This window comes from Hipposideros armiger, unplaced genomic scaffold, assembly GCF_001890085.2.
Source record: "Hipposideros armiger isolate ML-2016 unplaced genomic scaffold, ASM189008v1 scaffold_381, whole genome shotgun sequence".
NCBI classification, from domain to species: domain Eukaryota; kingdom Metazoa; phylum Chordata; class Mammalia; order Chiroptera; family Hipposideridae; genus Hipposideros; species Hipposideros armiger.
Window position 1 is genome coordinate 1,743,823 of NW_017731731.1, and position 19,727 is coordinate 1,763,549.

A 19,727-nucleotide genomic window follows, 5' to 3' on the forward strand; every position below is an offset into this window, starting at 1 on the left:
ACAAGCGCGAAAAAGCAGGAAATGCAAGTAAAAAAATATACCACTGTATAAGACGCACCCAGTTTTTAGACCCCAAAATTTTCGATGAAAGGGTGTATCTTATACATGGGGAAATACGGTGTATAGTTCCCTTAGCAGATACTGTCCAGGGGTGGGGGTGGGGGGGAGTTGGTTGACTAGTGACTTCATACGTATAAACAAAGTAACATGATTGCTGATTTCTTTTTACCCTTGGCTATACTAATAATATAGCTCAATAATCATTAGAGTAATTATTACTATTATAATGATCGCATTCTTTATAGTGGCAACAATAGCACTGAATTCTGCACTGCTGGAAGCCACATCACATCTCCAGCACTGTAGCCTGGTTCGGTGGCTCAAAAAGGTCAATGCCAAATGACAGTGTGTTTGGCAAGAGCTGCTCAGTTGCTGCTGTGTCTAGAATCCCAGTCAGATCATAAGCAGCAAAATAAACCAGAGCCATTTGTCCTGGAAAAGCTCGGCATCAAGATTTCAAATATTCATAATGCTGCCTTGAGGAAGAGAGACTCGGGCTTGGTGGCTGTGGATGCAAAGAGTAGAACCGGGAGGCCGTGGGTGGGTGCTCGGGGGGTATGCCTGAGGAAAGACATCCTAAACATCTGTGGTGTTTACCCACGGTATAGACCGTGAACTCTGATTGGTGCAGTCTTGTCCTGTGATTGGTTCACACAAAGAGCAAACAGGTCAAGAGATCAGATGATCTTCCCACCTAGGATTTGTGTGTCTCGAGTGGGTGGGAGGTTGGGGTTTTGATAGGCTGGGAAGTGGGCCAAGGACTCCAGTGAGAAAGACAGACATGAGTGTTGTGAGGCAGACTCACGAGACTGTGGGCAAACCCTCTGGATCATCATGTCTGGGTGGCTGTACCCCAAGAAGAGGACCTTGTCTGTTTGAGACGGGGTAGCATTTCATCTTCAGGGGCATGTGACTAGACGTCATGATTTCCATGGATCCCAGAGCTCAACGCTGTATGTGCTAAAAGAGCAGTCTTCGAACTACTCAGCTGGCTTCTTCTCTTCCTCCTCGAATGTGAAATCAAACCTTCTTTAAAAAGAGTTGGAAGAAGAAATAATTGACTCCACTGCCCAGAAGAGACCTTGGCTCCAAGGGGATTTAAACTCACAGGCCTACAGTTTTCTGGGGGTGGATTTTCGTCATCACTGACAGCCATTTGTCTCTCCTTGAGAAACTGTCTCTATTTGAACACAAAACGTCTCCAACTTGCTAGATAAGTTTTGACAGATTTGCTGCATGTGAATTTCAGAACCCCAAATTGTACCTTTTTTCCACTTTATTATTGAAATTCTGGTAGATGCACATGGGGTAAAGGGAAAAAAAGGATGTTTTAAAGACAGTACTTTAATGAAGCAGAATTGACTTCAGGAATGGGTTGGTAGAAGAGGGCAAAGGGGGTCCAATATATGGTGATGGAAGGAGAACTGACTGTGGGTGGTGATCACACAATGTGATATACAGATGATGTATTACAGAATTGTACACCTGAAACCTATATAATTTTACTAACCAATGTAACCCCCAATAAATTCAATTTGAAAAAGACCAGATGTTTTTAGAGACAGTATTTTCATAAAGTAGTATTGACATCAGCCTGTGGAAATTTAAAATGCCATAAAAATCTTGAGTGTTTATAACACCTCCCAGTAAGTTTTGCTTTGTCCCTGGTTTTCAGGTTGCAGATTTGAGCATGGGGGACCTGCTTTTGCACACCACAGTGATATGGCCAAACCCACCAGCCTCGCTAGGGAAGTGGAAAAAGGAACCAGAACTGGCAGCCTTTGGTAGGTATCAGGAGAGGGTGTGGCGGTGGGAGTGGTGGGTAAGGAGGCTGGCTTATTTTTCAAAATAAGAACATTTCTTTTCTGAGACACAATTTATTAAAGCTAATTACAGTGATCAGAATTGGTCTTCCTGCTATGGCCACCAGCATGTCACAAATATTAAATTAAACCTTTCAGTTAAGTGTGGCCACCCAGCTGCATGGGAGGGAAGAAATGGTTGTGCCCAAGCCGACCCCAGGCATAAACATACAAGCAGAAGAGGATTTTTTTTTCTTTTTTCCGCTGCTGCTCTAAATATCTTTCTAAAATAATGGATTAATAATAAACCAAGGAAAACATCAAGAGAAAACTTTCTGAGACCCCGGATCTGAGATCTTTTATTCTCTCCCTGCCTCTGTGTGATGTGTACAAAGCTGGGATTCAGGGCATCCGTTCCCAGCCGACCTACTGTGGCAGCACTGGGTGCCTTAGTTGTGAGGTGCTTTTCAATCACATCGTGACTGATACGAGTGAAAGTAGAGCTGTATGTGAATGATTGATTTTTTAATAAACCAGTTCTGATGGATGCAGTTGCTGGAATTAGAAAGCCCATGTGGTTGTATTGTAATATGCTTTTTGACGGACAAAAGCTGTGGGTTAGCACTCTGGGAATTGTGGGTAATTCAGGAAATATGGCTTGTCGTTGCAACATAAATGCTTCCGTGGCATGCAGTGTTGTTCCTGAGTATAAAACGATCAACAGTTCATGCTTTTGTTTTATGTTGTGTTTTTTCCTAACCTCTCCCCAGAAGATTCCTGGCTAGGAACATAAAAGAAAGGAAGTCTAGTATTTCTATGCTCTTACCTTATTACTTTATGTTTCCGGGGGCAGGAGAGGGAGGGTGTTGCTGATTATTGCTTCTTCAGCTGAACTCATTTTTTCCCTCCATGATATGAACAGAGTTTCCCAAATGGAACATCCCAGTGATACTAAATCAGCGTGTTTAATACAAAGATGTATTGGGCTTTCTTCTTAGATCACTCCACCTTCATCGAGAAACTTAGTGATATTCGCAACATTGTCCAAGAGCCACTGTAGCTGTTGATGGCATTTCATTAAAAATAACACAGGAGTATAGAAGAGTACAGGAAAACCATGTGACTAAATGTGCTGTACCAAGGAGTATTTTAACGTGTTGGTAGTTTTTGATAGGCATGGGTGTTTATGGTGGAGGAAACCACAGTATGTTTTCTTTTCAACATTACCAGTTGTGTTTCTTATATTACGTTTTCTTCTCGGAGAAGTCTGGGAGCTCCCTGATGCCTCTTGGTAGGTCATTTATGGGATGTAGGATTCTGAAGTAAGCGACCCAAACCATCTATCTGTTTTGGAGGCTGGGCTACAGACTAACAAATTCCAGGTCAACACTGGGATTTTTTTATGACTGTCTCTTGAATTTTAGGGATTTCCTGTAATTAGAAAGAAACCGATGTGGAATAAGGAAACCATTTGAGAAAGTAGGGGTCGGCCAGCTTGTTCTGTGAAGAGCCACATACTCGATATTTTAGGCTCCATGGACAAAGAGGCCACATGGAGCCCAAAGCAACACAGACAATCTAAATGAATGAGCATCTCTGTTAGCGGGCTGAGCTCAGCAGGCGGTAGGCCCTAGTTTGCCAAGCCGTGGAATAAAGGGTTCAGGAAAATGCCAGTTTTGAGGTTTGGAGCTTTAAGTGCCACTTGCCGCACAGGCCCAGATGGGAGGCAATGCAGGTTTTTACTCTGCGTCGCTCTGCTCCCTCCCCCACAGGTTGCTTATCGGAGGGAAGCATGTCTCCCGGGATGGAGCCCACAGCACCTGCCCTGGTTGTAAATGGAAGCTGCGGACCCCAGCCCCCACCCCCATCACCCTGTGGCCGTCTCCACAGGGGCCATAGTTAGCAAGAGGCTCTGTGATAGGAGGCAAGCTTATCATTATTCAGAATCCTCTCCAGAGTAATAATAAAGTGAAGGGAGAGGATTAAAATCAGGATTCTGAGTCCAGGCAGACTGTGGTCATCCTAATGAGCTTATTTATGGATTCCCAGCCCTTCAAGGTGACGTGATAGGCAGTTTTGATATGATTTCAAGTAGTAAGGCAGAACCAACTGAGCCTTAGCAATGCCTGTTGAAATAAGGAAGTATTGCTGTAAGGGAAGTAAGTTAATTGCCATCAAACAGGCAGCTCTCGGGTTAAAACATGGTTGTCTTGTGTTTTGGTTTAAACCTCTAATCTCAGGAAATAGTGCAGTTTTCTTCTGAAACTGAAGTTGACCTGCTGCCAACCCAGCACCGTGATGTCTTATTCACAGGATGGCTAATATGTACTAAATGTTGATTATCATCTTTAAAAGAAAAAAGAAATAGCTTGCCTAGGCTGCTGCCTTGAAGGGTAGTAGATGTTCACCTCTCGGAGTCTAGAGCGAATACTTCAGGCTATCAAGGGCAGCCAGGAGCTTTGGAGGTCAAGGCCATGCCTAAGGACATTAGGCAACCCTGTGAAGTTAGTTGAGTGAGAATAGCCCCCTAGGATCAGGGTGAGCTTACAGGGGAGGCAGAGAAGTGTTCATAGTCCAGATGGTAGTTTACTCTGGCCCCCCACTGCTGTGATCCAATATGGTTGAGGTAAACTGAGGCAGGCCAGTAGCCTTCTTAGAACCATGGCAACCATGCTGTTGAGTTGTGGTTCTAACAATGTGGTGAGTCTTCCTGAGACTAAGGTTACCAGGTGCCCTCTCCTGGGGTCGAGCTCTCTTGTTTTTAAAAGGACCTGCTGTCTTGGCCACTGATTTCTGCTGACGGCTTCGTGGTGGGAATGTAGGGCCTCCTCGAGTGCTGGTGTTCAGTCTCCATGCACAGCGGGTGTGGCCTTTGGGTGGGAGGAGTGGGAACCTCGGGAATCCTTGAGGAGCTGAGTGTTGTGAGGAATGGAGGGCTGGCAGCTGTCCAGACTCAGTGGCTCGAGTCAGTTTCTTTGCATCATGAGGCTTCTTTTCCTGCAGTGGAAACCCCACACAAAGGGGAGACTGACCTATCCTAAATAGGCCAGAAAATGAGCCAGATACTGTGGGTTGGTCTCCAGAGGGCCTGGGATCCCATCCCTGAGGATTCTCTGAACCTTTGTAATTCTGTGCCTGGCACGCAGGGCACGTCCCCTCCAGCTGCTGCGTGACTGGGTGCCTGCTATGCCTTGGGGTCAGCATGTAGAGAGAGACAGAGACCCTCTCCCGGAGTCACCCTTCTGGGCACCAGTTCTTCCTTCTCCTTCTTGAGGAGTCCGAATCACTGAGTGTGAAAACATGCATGGCATTATTTAAGGAATTTTATGGAAGATTATGCCTAACTCCATTGTATCTCCCCACCCCTCAAAGAATTTAAGAAGACTCCGTACTTCCTGCTTCTAAAGAGTTTACTGTAATTCAGCCTGTTTGGAAGAAGCGGAAGTACATTCTATTTGATCAGCTAATTATGATGAATAATAAAATATAAATTATATTTCCTGAACTATGAACACTCTCTTTGTGTAACACTAGCTTAATTTGCATAAATATAAATCAACTTAAGCAATTGTATTGTTATTGTTATTATTAAAGACATTTGTATTATTCCTCCAGCTGCTGAAGTAGTACATTTTTGTTGAATATGTTTAGTGGCTGAAGTTTTAAACTTGAAATGATACCCTAGTTAAAGTGTTATGTTTCACCTAAAAATTTCCAGTGGGGCAGGGAGGGGGTGGGTAATTTCCATTTATTTAGGTTTCTTTGTTTATTTTGAATCTGGGAAATTTTGTCTCACTGAGCAGTTGCGTTTCACACACATGACAAACGACTGGAAGGTGGAGTGGGCGTTGGTTAGCTGGGATGTCGCTGTCGTCTTCATAACTGTAGTGTTTATTACCACAAGTCATTGAAGTTAAGGGGAAAACCCCACGGTTTATGTGCCATAACCGCCTTTACTTTATTTTTTTCCAGTCTTCAAAACTGCTGTGGTCCTTGTGTATAAAGACGGTTCCAAACAGAAGAAAAAACTTGTAAGACTTCTTTTACCTCATAGTTTGAAAGGATCTCCCTTCCTGTCTGCTGCTCAGTTATATCTGTGTAATTATAATGCTGCCCCTCTGTCAGGCACAAGCCTTTTATGATTTCTGTTTTCTGGTTTTTTTGCTTTTTTTTTAAGTTCTGCTAAGGACTCAAGGAAATTGCCCACCCTGCCTTCTTTCAGGCGGGCTCCTGTTTAGGCATGAAAGTGAATACTGTTGGGCCCGCCATGGCTAGAACCTTCCTAAACACTAATTGCTTCCTTTCCCTCATCCTGTTGTCCCTCTGTTCTTGTTTTGAGGTCCTTTTCTCCTCTTTCCTGTGTCTCTCCTCTACCTGGATTTGGTTAGCAAACTTATTTGCACCCTCCCAGCGTATTTACCACATGGGCTCTTGCTTTCTGCTGGATGAGTGAAAGGCCACCCAGGGTCAAGTTCCTCTGGACAGACCCTGGGGTTCCAGTGTCACTGGCTTAGAGAATGGGGAGGTTTTGGCAAGAGCAGACTGTCCTCATGCACCTGGTTCCTTCTCTTCCTGCAGGTAGGATCTCACAGGCTTTCAATTTATGAGGAGTGGGACCCCTTCCGATTTCGGCACATGATCCCCACCGAAGCTCTGCAGGTTCGAGCTTTAGCAAGTGCAGGTAAACTCTGAGCATGCTAAGTACATGTTTCTGATATGTGCATGAATGTTTGTCTGAATCCACGCTCTTGGTCTGACCACCCACCATCTTTTTTCTTCTATGCCGAACTCCCTTTCCCCTCCATCTCTCCATTGCCTCTCATTTACCCTGCCATTTATTAAATATTTGAATGTAGGAATGAATGAATTGAGTGAAGGAATGAACCGAGTGAATGGATGTAATGCCTTCAATGTTGTTCCAAGGAATGCTAACCATTCTGTTATTTATATTAATAATATTACAGTGACTGACATCTGAGTAGCAATGAGTCTTCTGGAAAGAACCCTTGGGCCCATAAGCAGACTAAGCCCGTGTAAATAACTCATTTGCCTTTTAACTAAGAGACCTGAAAAGACCACCAAAGCCCAAAAAAGCCATTGGGTACCTTTCTTTCCCCTTCGCATTGTAAATTCTTATCTTCGTATCAGTGTGAAGGCTCTGAAATGTCAGTTCTTTTTCTGCAATCCAAATAGCAGTGAAGCGAATTGTTGGGTAGGAATGAATATACCCGAAATTAGACGATGCTTTAAGCACACGAAAAGAGAACATCAGCAGGATATTGACTATGACTCGGAGGCCCCATCCAGGGCTTAATTTGAGGCTGTCCTAGGGAGGAGCTACCAGCAATGGATCTTCCATGCACATCCCGGAAGGAGCACATGTGAGCCCCAAATCGGCCACACCTATTCCTTTCCCACCTAGCAGCTGCAGGTGTCTGGTATAAAGAGAGGCCCTATACGTGGACTTCCGCAGATGCACAATGGGTCTATTTCTAGTTCATGCTTCTGATGTGAGCGTTAAGTTCTCGGTGTCCAGTTGGGATTGCTCATCTTCTCCGTTTCAACTTGCCACATCCATGAGCAGTAAAACTGCTCCGATCCTCATAAAACCAACTCCCCCTAGTCAAAAGTCATGAATAAAAACTCGTGCAATATTTGGTGAATCTTCAGTTACTCACCCAAATTAAACTAGACACAACTTCCTTCACAATGGTTATGCCTTGTGCTGTAGGAAAACTCAAATGCAAAAACCACACTGGACAAATGTATTTAGAATGATTATTTGCCTTCAGGTTTCTCTCTCACCTTCCAGCAAAGAGATTTATCCTAGTGCCTTTTTACTTACAATTTGATTTGTAAAATTGATTTACACGTGAATTTGCGGGACCTTATAGGTTATAGGTCTATAAACAGAATAACACTTTGAGGTTTGAGCACTTAGATACTAGTGTTGTCTTACTTTGTAGTCTTAGGTTGTAAGTTATCTAGTTCATATATTTCTTTGTGCCTGGTATATAAATAAGAAAGCTTATGTTTATAGCAAACTTCAGGCTACTCAGCCAGGAATTTTGCCTTCATTGAGGACTGAAAACTTAAAGACATTCCATTTTGAAAACAAAGCCATCTTTGTGATATGGCATTCCATTCTCACCCTCTATTTTTCATTCCAATCAAGTTTGAAACCACCAAGAGAAAACCTTATTTTAATGGAGTTATAAAGACTAGCCAATGTGTTCCCCGCTGTGAAATACATTCCAGTGGATTTGAGAATCAGAACATGGAATGTGTAGATTTTTATCTTAGTTTGGGAGCGCTTATGAAACTTTCTGCAAATCGGTCCTGCTCAGACCCATTAAATAACGTGGCACAGTCAGGGTTTGTGACCAGGGTTCTGAACCACTGGATAAGGACGACCTCACAAGGTGCAGTCTTGATGTTTGTCATGAATTGTTCCCCCCACAAACACTTTATTTATGGCCTCAAATGATATGGTGTTGCAAGGCTTATAAAATAATATGCTATTTCAAGCCAGGTGTTGCAAAGCTTACAATTACCTTAAAATATAGCTGTTCCTTACCTTCTCGGCATACCGTTTTTGATTCCCTCAGCATGGCTACCGTGGGAGGGCTGAGAAGGAGAGCCCCATTCATTCCCAGGACCTGCTACTTGTCCAAGGCACTAGGCCCAGGTGCTCGTGGAGAAGGCACCCCAACAGGAGGTGAGGGCCTGCCTCTTTATTATCACTGGCCTGGTGAATCCTGGGCTCTGTCTAGTCCAACTGGTGCCAAAACAACTAATCAGTTAATTGAAATAAGTCAGCCAAACGGGCTGTGCAGCTAAAAGGGTCAGTTCTTAGATCACTATGATTGACTGTCCTCTTAGACCATCTAGATAGAAGGAGATTTTCGCAACTGGAAATTTTCCCAGTGTTCTTTTTCTTAGCGCTCATTAAGCTTTTGAATACTTTGTTTCTTTGGATCATGGGGTCATAGTAAATTTCCTTCAGTCATATGCTGCTCTGCATTCTTTAATCTTATACCAAAGTATGGAAAATGCTTTTGTAAAAATGCAAGTAAGTCCCTTTGAAACATACCCTCATTCATGCTTGTTTAAATTTCTCTAGATGCAGAAGCGAATACTGTGTGTGAAATTGTCCACGTAAAATCGGAGTCAGAAGGGAGGCCAGAGAGGGTCTTCCATCTGTGCTGCAGGTGAGCCTGGAGCCGTGAATTGCAGACATGCAAAGTGGAGGAAGGACTGTGATGTGCTTGGTGTCCCCCAGCCAACCACCTCTGGGTTCTGCAGATCAGCCTGGGCATCTCTAGACTCTTCATTTGAGAAATTATTGAATTCATTAAGTAATAGTAATTGGGTAAATTAAACTGATTTTACTAGAATATGGACAGTAGCCTGGTTATTTTAATATCTTTCTAAAAGGAAACAGGAATTTTCAAATGCAGTCAATGTTCAAATGAGGGCCTTCTTCCCATGTTTACGTTTTGTGGACTAGAAGGAAGCAGTTGTCCTATAATATTTTATTTCGGTGTTTGCATACGTTGTTTGTTTATCCTGTAGCATCTCAGATGCAGCAGATGGCAAGACAGCCGGGAGTTGGTGAGAGTGTGTGCAGGTACTCCCAGGGTTCCCCATCGCAGACAGAAACTTCAGTGTAGGGAGGTTGGCACTAGTTGCTCAGGCCTTGAGTGGAAGCTAAACATACAATGTGGGTTTCCCTTTCTCTTCCTCTTCCATGAGAATTTGAGGCCTTTTCTCAAGTGCAGCCAATTCCCTCTCTTTCGTTTTTTTGCCTAAAATATCAAGATGAATAGCCCCAACAGGCAGCATTTTGATGTATTTGGCTTTAAAGATGATCTGTACTCCTTTCTGCTTTAATGGAATCATAGGTACCTAATAATTTCTTCAATACTTACCCAAAACCCAACATCGTGGCGGTAGTATGCTATGGGTTGCCTACAAAAATAAAAAATAAAAAAATCAGCAGAATCAATATTATGATGATTATTAGCAATATTTTATAATGATATTGCTCATATAGTAAGAAGTCGCATTTGCCAAGCATGAACTATGCCACGCACCGTAATGCATTATTTCATGTAGATAGGCTGGGGTGCTGCAGTTGCCCCGTTTTACAGATGAGGAACCAAGGCTCATAGAGGGTACTTTGCCTAAGACCTTATAGCAAATGAACACTGAGTTCAAACTCAGGTGGGTTTGGCTTCAGAGCCCATGTTTTGTGTTTCTACATCACTGGGTGACAGAGCTCAACAAAGGGCAGATCCCAGGAAGCTGTAGGGACTAGAATGGAAAAGTCTTTTTCAGGTAATCCACATGTGGTTTGAACAGCATCTTTACCATCTATGTAGGCCAGTCCATTTGTGATTTTGTTTGTCAAGTCCACCAGGTCCAGGAAGCGGGCCCCTAGAGATGCCATATGCTGTGTTAATAAGAAATACCAGGTGCAACTTACCTGGGTAAAAATACTGAGACCATAACAAGAAAAATGACTCATGGCTAGGAAGTACCGTTTACTCTGGGATTTAAGACTTGGGAAGATTTTTGAGTTCTGACCAATGTAGCTTTACTATTTACATGCTGAAATGTCTTGTGAGGAGCTGATATTTCACAGAGGGCCAGCTCTCAAGGAAACTGAAAATGTTGGGACATTTGTCTTTAGGTACTCTGCAGAGCAAGAATCTTGTGGTTCATTTGTCTGTAAAAACATTTTAGAATGAAGAGCTCTGCCTTAAGTACCAAGAGAAGAATTTGGCAACTTCTTGGTGCAGAAATCCACCTGTCCATCAATCCCTTTCCTCATGGGCTGCTTTTTCCCAGATTGGTTACAGGAGATGAATTGCAAAGCATAATGGGAAAGGAGTATGTGTGCTCTGTCCCCAGCAATGCAAACCCAGCTCAGCACAGAAATGGGAGTCCTGGCCTCAGTCTTGACCTCTGGTGCCCTGGGGTATTTGTTTGGCTGCACTTGATGACATTAGGAGCTCCCCATGTGTTCAGCACCATTTCTCTAACATGTAAATCTTCTTCCGTAGCTCCCCAGAGAGCCGAAAGGATTTCCTGAAGGCTGTGCATTCAATCCTTCGTGATAAGCACAGAAGACAGCTCCTAAAAACCGAAAGCCTTCCCTCGTCCCAGCAATATGTCCCTTTTGGAGGCAAAAGATTGTGTGCGCTGAAAGGGGCGAGGCCGGCCATGAGCAGGGCAGGTACTGTGGGGATTCCGACGTTCAAGATTCCCGTCACCCCCAGTCCACTGTAGAACTTGAGTGAGCTTGACGTCCTTGTTGAGCAAGATGTAGAGGTGGCCTTGTGGGGTCTAACGTTGGAGTACGGTTCTTCCCTGGTGTGAGGTTCCTTGGCCCTTGCCTCCTTCCCAGGGGCTCCCTGGGGACCCGCACTTGGTTTACTCCTCTTGTCCTCCCTCCAGCTTTCCCTTTGCTGCCCTCCTCCTTCTGGCTGGTGAGCTCCTCTCTCATTCCCAAGCCAGGAGCTGAGCGCACTCTCTTTCTGGAGGGGCTGTCTTAGCCGGCTTGCGGAATGAGAGTCTCTGCTTTGCATGACAGCCAGCTTTGTCGAGCAAAAAAGCAGTGTGTCATGTCTCAGCAAGGTCGTGTCCCACCCTTCTGAGAACATGGTGGCTTTGTAATCCAGAAACACAGCAATCCCTGTTCTCAGTAGGGAGGTCATGTTTGGTAGACCAGATGACATGTCAGATTTTTACTCTTGCCTTGTGCCTGCAATTTTATTTTTAGCTTTAATGTTAATTTGGGCAAGCCTTCAGCTACTCTTGTAAAAGAAGAATCGAGAGTTTCAATGGCCTCAGAGTAAATACTCTTTTGGGATGGGAATCATCGCCTTGGAGCAGTGAGGAAGGAAACCCAACACTACCACCTATAAACGGCAGTAACATATCTAGGAAGAAACGTATTTTCATAACCCATAGGTATTAATGACATCAAGATAGTGACTCCTTTCTTAAGAGGCAGCCCAGAATTTTGCAGGGAAGAGTCTAATAAAAGAGGCTCCCTTTGCATTTGCCAAAAGGTTTCTGACCTTTGTCCCGATGGCCTTTCCTCCTGTTCTCAGTTGTGTTGAAGAGGCATGGATAGAACTGTGAATGGTTGAAGGTTTTCACAGACATAACCTACATAGCTTGTGGGATACTACAGTCTTTAAGCACCTTAAATGTAACTAACGTTAGGGGGTTAGTTATCTTGACTCTATTCTCCAGTCAGCTGAGAAGTGTTGGTTGAAAACCTAGTGAGGTGAACACTCAGCACTCTGTTGGGTTCCCCAAGGCCCCTTAAGAGCCACACATCCCTTCATATCCACATTTCTCATGGAGTCTTTGTGTAAGAAAGCTCCGCTGATCTCTCTAGAGCTCACAGAAGAGAATTTCACCTTGGAATTGTCTTCACCTGTTCCTTTCACTTGCCAGGGAATGTTTGATTAGGATTGGGAGTGAATTCCAACCTCAGGAAACCCTATCTGTCATTGGCCAACTTTCAGTTGTTAAACAGTGAACGTAAATTCAGAGCTGCATTTACTTTGAAACTAAGCATTTTAAGTCTGTAGGACCCCCAGAAATTGTCCTGTTGAGAGCCCTTTGGAGAGAAAACATGACCAACTCACAACCTACATCATCATGAATTCCAAGAGAAAGCTTTGATGTCAGAGCCTCTTGGCTGTGGCTGATTGGAAGATTTTCTGCCTGATGGCTCATTTTTGGCTGAAGAAAGTCTTTACCATTCTACTTTTGAAGCTCCTTACTATCATCAGGAACTTCATGTTAGATATTTAAAAATGGTGTGTGAGTGGATCAGCACAGCACTAGCTGGTCAGTCTTAACAGTGAACACTGGAAATATTCAAATCAAAGAGTCTCCTTGAACCCCTTAAGACTGGCTGGGTTATTAAGTATCTTTCTGATAAAGGATAGATACTCATGCTTCGTTATGCATTGTCATGGATACCTAGGTGGTTTATTTCTCCCTCTGTTCTGTTTGAATAGGACAGTAAAGCCAAACATCCTGCCTCAATAATTATAACTCTTAAGTATAGTCTAAAAGTACTATATGTCTGCCAGTAACCCAATTAAAAAACTTTTTCCAACATTTTTCGATGAAAATTTTCAGACATATAGAACAGCTTAAGAACATGTGCATTCATAGGTACCATCAATAGTTTATATTTTTCTGTATTTTTATAATCACAAATCTATCCATCTATCATCCATCAACTCAGCTTATTTTGGACACATGTAAAAAATGCAGACATTATTGTATACTTTACCTCTAATACTTCAGCATGGAAATCATTGACAGCTATTCCCAATAGTCAAAATAACGAAGTAGTTCTAATGTAGTCATTGGAGAGAGCCAGTGTCCACTATGGTGGTGTTGAGATAAAACTGAACAGGAATTGTTGCTTCTTCCCAATGGAGTAGTAGTAATAAGTTACTTCTTTTCTTTCTTCCACCCCCCCGCGGAAATGGGTTCCATTCCCCTCCTTGAGTGGAGTGATGTCCATCTGTTCCATGCTTTGAGATGGAAGAACATTCAGGAACAATGATGGAAGCACAGGGCCCTGAGGCAGAGGATGGCCAGAATGGGAACCACTTGAGGCCACTGTCCAGCTCCTTGACCTTGTACCATCTGTATTTGAAGTCAAGGCTATGTTTGGCAGAATAGTCATCTTCTAGCGGCACTGAAGCAATTTAATGGTTTTTAGGGCTTAGGTTTTAGGAAAGCAGCTCCCAGTAGGTGTTTAGGCTTTTTCCCTCCACTAGAAAGCCCATTTTGCATTTCACCTTCTCATTTCTGATACAGCAGCCACTTGACTAGCGAAGGAGAAGCAGCAGTGTGTCCATGTCAGCTGTCTTGTGTATGTGTGTGTGTGTGTGGTGGGATTGTTGATTGGGTGGCGTCTTCTGTGTATTTGTTTGTCTTTAATAATTCCAGCTTCCTAGAGGGCAGTAGGGTGAACGAATGAATTCAAAGATTTGTTTTTCTTAACCATTTGCCACTTTATATAGCACTTTGTCGATCAGCTGCCTGGGTGTCCTATATTACGCGTTTCTCATCCCACCCAGGCACTGGCATTTTAATTGCTTTGTAGAAGAGAAATCGGTGATGTATAGAACATACAGGAGGGACTAAGCTCATTTGCTGAGCCTCACGGTTCATATGGGGCTTGTCAGAAAGAGGGCAGGGAATTAAGTGGAGACTTCATGTCTCTGAGAGCCACTCTGTCCTGCTGTCTCTCTGAGGGACGCCGTGCCCATATTCTAACTGCTGATCCTCAGGAAGTGTAACAGTTAGTTTCCCAGAAAGCAAGATAACTTGGGTCGGGGCTTCTGCCTCCTTGAGACATCATGGTGATTTCTACAAAGACAGCAAGGCTCTAGAAGCATCCCCCACCCTTCCTAAAGACCTGCTCCAGCTAAGTGACAGCGCTGAGGGATGCTCAGAGCACTGGGCCATGGGGCATTGTCGCGGCTGAGGGCCTGCATGGTGCTAAGATCAGTGTCTACGTGAGAGCAGCAGAAATCGGCAGCACCTGTCTCCCAGGTGCACAGGGCAGAAACATGGACTATTTCCGAGGAAGTTGGCTCCCCATGTCCCCTCACCTCTCTGTGTCCTGTGTCTCCCCTTGCCCTTCGGTCTGTGGCTGTGACATCTTCTAAGGCCAGACATTTGTGTGAGGTAAAGACTCCAAGAGACACTGGTAAAATCTGGACCGTATGTCCCGAATAATAGCAGGGCAACAAATGCATACCGTTCAGTTTTGGTTTTATTTGCTTTCTGGATTTTTATCTCATGTGAAGCATGTGGGGGTTTTATTTTTATATTTTTGTGTGTGTGTGCAGTGTCCGCCCCAAGCAAGTCTCTGGGGAGAAGGAGGCGGCGACTGGCTCGAAACAGGTTTACCATTGATTCTGATGCCATCTCCGCCAGCAGCCCGGAGAAAGAGTCCCAGCAGCCCCCCGGTGGTGGGGACACTGACCGATGGGTAGAGGAACAGTTTGATCTTGCTCAGTATGAGGAGCAAGATGACATCAAGGAGACAGACATCCTCAGTGACGATGATGAGTTCTGTGAGTCCGTGAAGGGCGCCGACGTGGACAGAGACCTGCAGGAGCGGCTTCAGGCTGCCTCCATCAGTCAGCGAGAAAGAGGCCGGAAAACCCTGAATAGTCACGCGTCCCGCATGACGCAGCTCAAGAAGCAAGCTGCTCTGTCGGGCATCAATGGAGGCCTGGAGAACATGAGCGAGGAAGTCATTTGGGTTAGGCGTGAAGACTTTGCCCCCTCCAGGAAACTGAACACCGAGATCTGACTGTGTCGCTTCCCCCTTAGAGAGCGTGTGTAGATACGTTTCCCTGCCCTGCCCTCACTCTGCCCGCCCCTGTACCCTCGAGGAGGAGAACGTCCCCTTAGGTCGCACTCTTGCACACAGTTTTGGCAGCTGACTTTGCTCTGAAGCCATTGTAGTCACCCAACATCATCATTTTAACAACATCAGAAAGAATTGTTCAGAATTTCAAATAAGCTTGAGTCCTAGCTTCTGTATATTACTAAGGGCTTTTATTTATTCTCAGTTAATCAGGGCCCAAATAGTTTTTTTAAAAAAGGATTCTATAGCACTGGAAAGCAGGTTACCCCAGAGTTTAAGCATGTACAACAGATTAGTTTAAGAGATAGCCCAAAAAGTAATAGTAATAAAGATCGCTCTATCTGAAATCAATCCAGAGCCACCTCCTAGTTGGGGAAACAACTTCAAACACAAAACAAAGCAACTGTACAGCTTGCAGTGTTCTTCCCCTTCCCTCTTAAATGTCTGAGAATATCTGTGTATTTTAAGGATGTGTGAGTCGAGGGTAGAGATTTATGTTCTGATGAGCCTTTTTTTTCTCTTCTGTTTTGGTCTATGGCTGGTCTTACTCGATGTCAGTGTTTGGAAGTTCTAGTTTTGCATAGAATTATAAAGATGCCAAACTCTTTGAAAAGAGATCCAAATTTATCACTTGAAAAAAAACACAAAAATGCTATTTTTTGTATTTTACCTGAGATGCAAGGGCACAAACAGATGAGAATTTTACAGTGTTAGTGTAACTCTGAGTCTAAAAAAATGAGGATTTTACCTTTTACAGAGAGAGTCAGGCACGGTGGTTTTATATTTATATATGAAAAGCCAACAAGATGCTCATGCTTAGGGGAAACTTTTTTCCAAGAAGCAGGTTTTTTTTTTTTCCGTAATGTTTGAACCTCTATTTGAGATGGAAGCTTGGTTGAATTAAACATGACACCCGAAGGGGCAGTATGTGTGTCTGTTGCACGTGGATGAGGAGGGGAGACTCCTCATGGGGTTGCCATGGTGATCATTGGTTTTCCCATCAAAGTTGCATCTTCATTCATAGATTACCTACCCCTTCCCTGACAGTCCATAACCAAACCTCTTAACAAAACAACCTCTTCAAAAATATGTCTTGTGTTTAACACTTTCTTCATGCCAACAAAACAGGGTAAACATGCTAAAAAGCTAACGTTCTAAACAGATTTCCGAATAGGGAGAACAAAAACAAGTTAAAGCACTTTCAAATTTTTTTTTTAAAGGTTTATAGCTTTTTTTTTTTTTCCTTTTTTCCCATTTCACAATGTCCACTTCCTAAGAAGGGTTTAAATAATATGAAAACTTTCTTTTTGGGGAAAAATATCTATTTGGTGTTTGACACATCAGTAGGTACTATAAAGACCTGAATTTTATAGTAGCTTTAGGAATTATATTTTATAAAAATTAGTTATGACTTTATATTTCCAGACAATAGAGAGTTCAGAACATCATGCTCTGCGTCCCTGCTTGCCTGACCTGCTGCCCCCCCTTCTGTCCCTTCCCTTTCGGGTTTCCAGGGCTTCGAGCTTGATCTTTTGAAAGTTTTATTCTATTAAATTTTTGCTATATCTTCTGATTTTCTTAAAAAAAGCTTTAGAATGGTTTCTATACCCTTTGTATCACTGCATTGTTCCATATCATCTCCAGTTCGATTGTGTCCGGGTGGAAAAACAGAAGCCGAGGCTTCTTTTCATCACATTGACTAGTCCCAGTGCTGCGGGTCCGTCTGAAAATGCTGGAAAGTCTGGTGCTTGCAGAGGGTGCCATTGTCTCTTGTACATAAGGTCACGACGTGTCTATGTCAAAAGTTCTTATATATTTCTTTTATAAGCTGAAAGAAGGTCTATTTTTATGTTTTTAGGTCTATGAATGGAACGTTGTAAATGCCTGTCAAACAATAAAAATATTGAAAAGTATCTGGATGGTCCTGTGCCTTTTTTTTTTTTTTAAATTGGGGAACAGTGTGTTTTTCCAGGACCCATCAGCTCCAAGTCAAGTAGTTGTTTCATTCTAGTTGTGGAGGGCGCAGCTCAGTGGCCCATGTGGGGATCAAACCGGCAACCTTGGTGTATGAGAACTGTGCTCTAACCACCTGCGCTAACCGGCCACCCATGCTCCTGTGCCTTTTTGAACGAGAGGGTGCATGTGAACTATTAACAAGACAGGGCATATGGGAGAAAGTTTCCTGGGATGCCTTTTTTTTTTTTTTCTAAATAATTATAATCAAGGGAAAGCTGACTTGGTAGAGCTTGAAGGATTTTATTTTTTTAATTTATTTTTTATTGAGGTAGCATTAGTTTCAGGTGTACAACTTAATGATTTAAATTTGTGTCTATTGCAAAATTATCACAGCAGTCCAATTAGCATCCATCACTATACATAGTTACAAAACTCCTTTTCTTGTGATGAGAACATTTAAGATCCACTCTCCCAGCACTTCCACATATGCAAATACAGTATTAGTAACTAGAGCTCCTGTGCTGTACATTACATCCCATGACTGATTCATTTTATAACTGGAAATTTATACTTTTAGACTGCTTCACCCATTTTGCCCATCTCCTACCCCATCTGTTCTCTATATCCGTCAGCTTAGATTTTTTTGTTTTGTTTTTTTTTTAGATTCCGCATATAAGTGAGATCATACTATATTTATGATCTCATTTTCTGTCAGTAGAGCTTGAAGTTTTAACCAAAAAAAAGGCATTCAGGTTCCCAGCATCTTGATCTGATGAGAATAGAAAATGACACAAATAGGGATCTGTACCCAAACCGAGCACTGTTGGCCAGTGTCCTGCGCCCTCCCGGTGGGAACAGGCTGAGGAGGGCCAGGCGGAAGTACTGGGAGGAAGTGCAGAGCTTAGACGGGCCTGGCTGAGCGCGCTCTTGAACCAGGGTCTGCCTCCACATTTGGTGCCTTGGAGGTCTTGCTGCCTGGGACTTCCACAGAATCACACACACACAAAGGTACATGCAGTCCTGGGCTACCTTACACTTGCTTTTCTTTCAGCCCCCAGTCTTACTTTTTCTCAATCCCTTACAAGCCTCACAGGGTCAGTTGATCTCACCCACACTTGCCTTCCAGGTGAACAGGTTTCCTTTTTTCTGCCTTTTCCAAACTAGAAGATTCCTCTTCCTAGCAGAGGTGAGCACGGCTGTTGAGCAGTTTGCTCCTCAGTGTGGTTCATGGACCAACATCCTCAGGTCACCGGAGCTTGTTAGAAATGCAGGAACGTGGGCCCCACCCAGACCTGCTGAACCAGAACCTGCATTTTAACAGCAGCCCCAGGTGACACATGCATGTTCAAGTTTGAGAAGCTTTGATTTAACGGTCTCCAAATGTTTTGATGTTAAATAATGATTTGGAGCAGGTATCTTTTTTAAAGTATATTCAAGCTCCACTGTACCAATATACACATTTTAAAATACAAATAGATTTCTTTCTGTATCCAATGAATCCCTTTTGGGGGATGACTGACTGAAGCCAGTGTATACCCAGTGAAATTATTCCAATAGTTTGTACTTGGTATAAGTGAGATTTAGGCAGTTTGTGCTACTTTCTTGTCCAATGACTGAGTCTAGTGGTGTGGAGGAATTGAGTGCTCAAAGTCAAGTATACAGAAATAATCATAATGCTTTCTTTTATCCTAATTTAATTTCTTTTTCAGGCTCCTCTCCCACCAGGCTGGCAGAAAACATCTCAGCTCACTGCTGTCTCCATGGTTGTCAAGGTTTGGGAGGATTTGGGGTGAGGTCCTCACTCTAGTCTTAGAGTCCATTCATCTACAGAGGTTACTATAGCCGTGACCGTTGTCCTCGTCCATAGGCCTCTCAAGTTTGGTGGTGGGCTCTCCACTGTTTGCTTTTGCCCAACTTGGGCTTCCCACCTGGAAACTTTTGCAACCAGGTCCCTGGCATTTTGTGTCCTGCCTAGGATGTTGACAGGACGGCTTGCCCAAGTTCTCGCCCCTTCCATCTTTCAGACTTTTCTGTCTTGCCTGTATCCCCAGCCAGTGGACATGATTTTCTGTTTGTGGGAGTGGTGGTGGGGAGTGGCGAGGGGAAGAGGACGATGTCCACAAGCCCGTATTGTTTTCTGGACTTTTTGTTGATGGCCGAGTTTTACCTGAGACTTACAGGCAATTTCTGCTTTGCATCTTGCCACAAACCTATCCTGGAAAACAGGAAAATGAAAATACAGGGAGAAAAAGAAAAAACACTCAAACTATTCAGTCATGTATTTATAAAACATGTGTAATTAGAATTGTAGTATCACATTCCCCACAGGCTTCTCCAAAGGTGTCTATGTTTGAAGAAAGAACAAGGAATATTCAAAACACAAATCATGAATGTGTAGGTTGTTTAAATACAGAGTATGGATGTTGTCGGTAAGTTACTGTTTTCGGTTGACTAAAGCAGTGGTAGAAACCCTCCCAAAA

The 19,727-nt window shown here is 43.4% G+C and overlaps 1 protein-coding gene across 1 annotated transcript in view; it reads left to right on the top strand.

The window, feature by feature from the left end:
• TIAM1 (TIAM Rac1 associated GEF 1) overlaps nt 1-17,204 on the top strand; it is a 412,279-nt gene extending 395,075 nt beyond the window's left edge. Inside the window, exons 23-28 of the mRNA XM_019662811.1 lie at nt 1,736-1,844; nt 5,835-5,893; nt 6,441-6,543; nt 8,986-9,073; nt 10,931-11,103; nt 14,765-17,204. Coding sequence (XP_019518356.1) covers nt 1,736-1,844; nt 5,835-5,893; nt 6,441-6,543; nt 8,986-9,073; nt 10,931-11,103; nt 14,765-15,234 — 1,002 coding nt within the window. The 3' untranslated portion in view covers nt 15,235-17,204. The remainder of the gene's footprint in view (nt 1-1,735; nt 1,845-5,834; nt 5,894-6,440; nt 6,544-8,985; nt 9,074-10,930; nt 11,104-14,764) is intronic.
• Nucleotides 17,205-19,727: the final 2,523 nt, after the last annotated feature.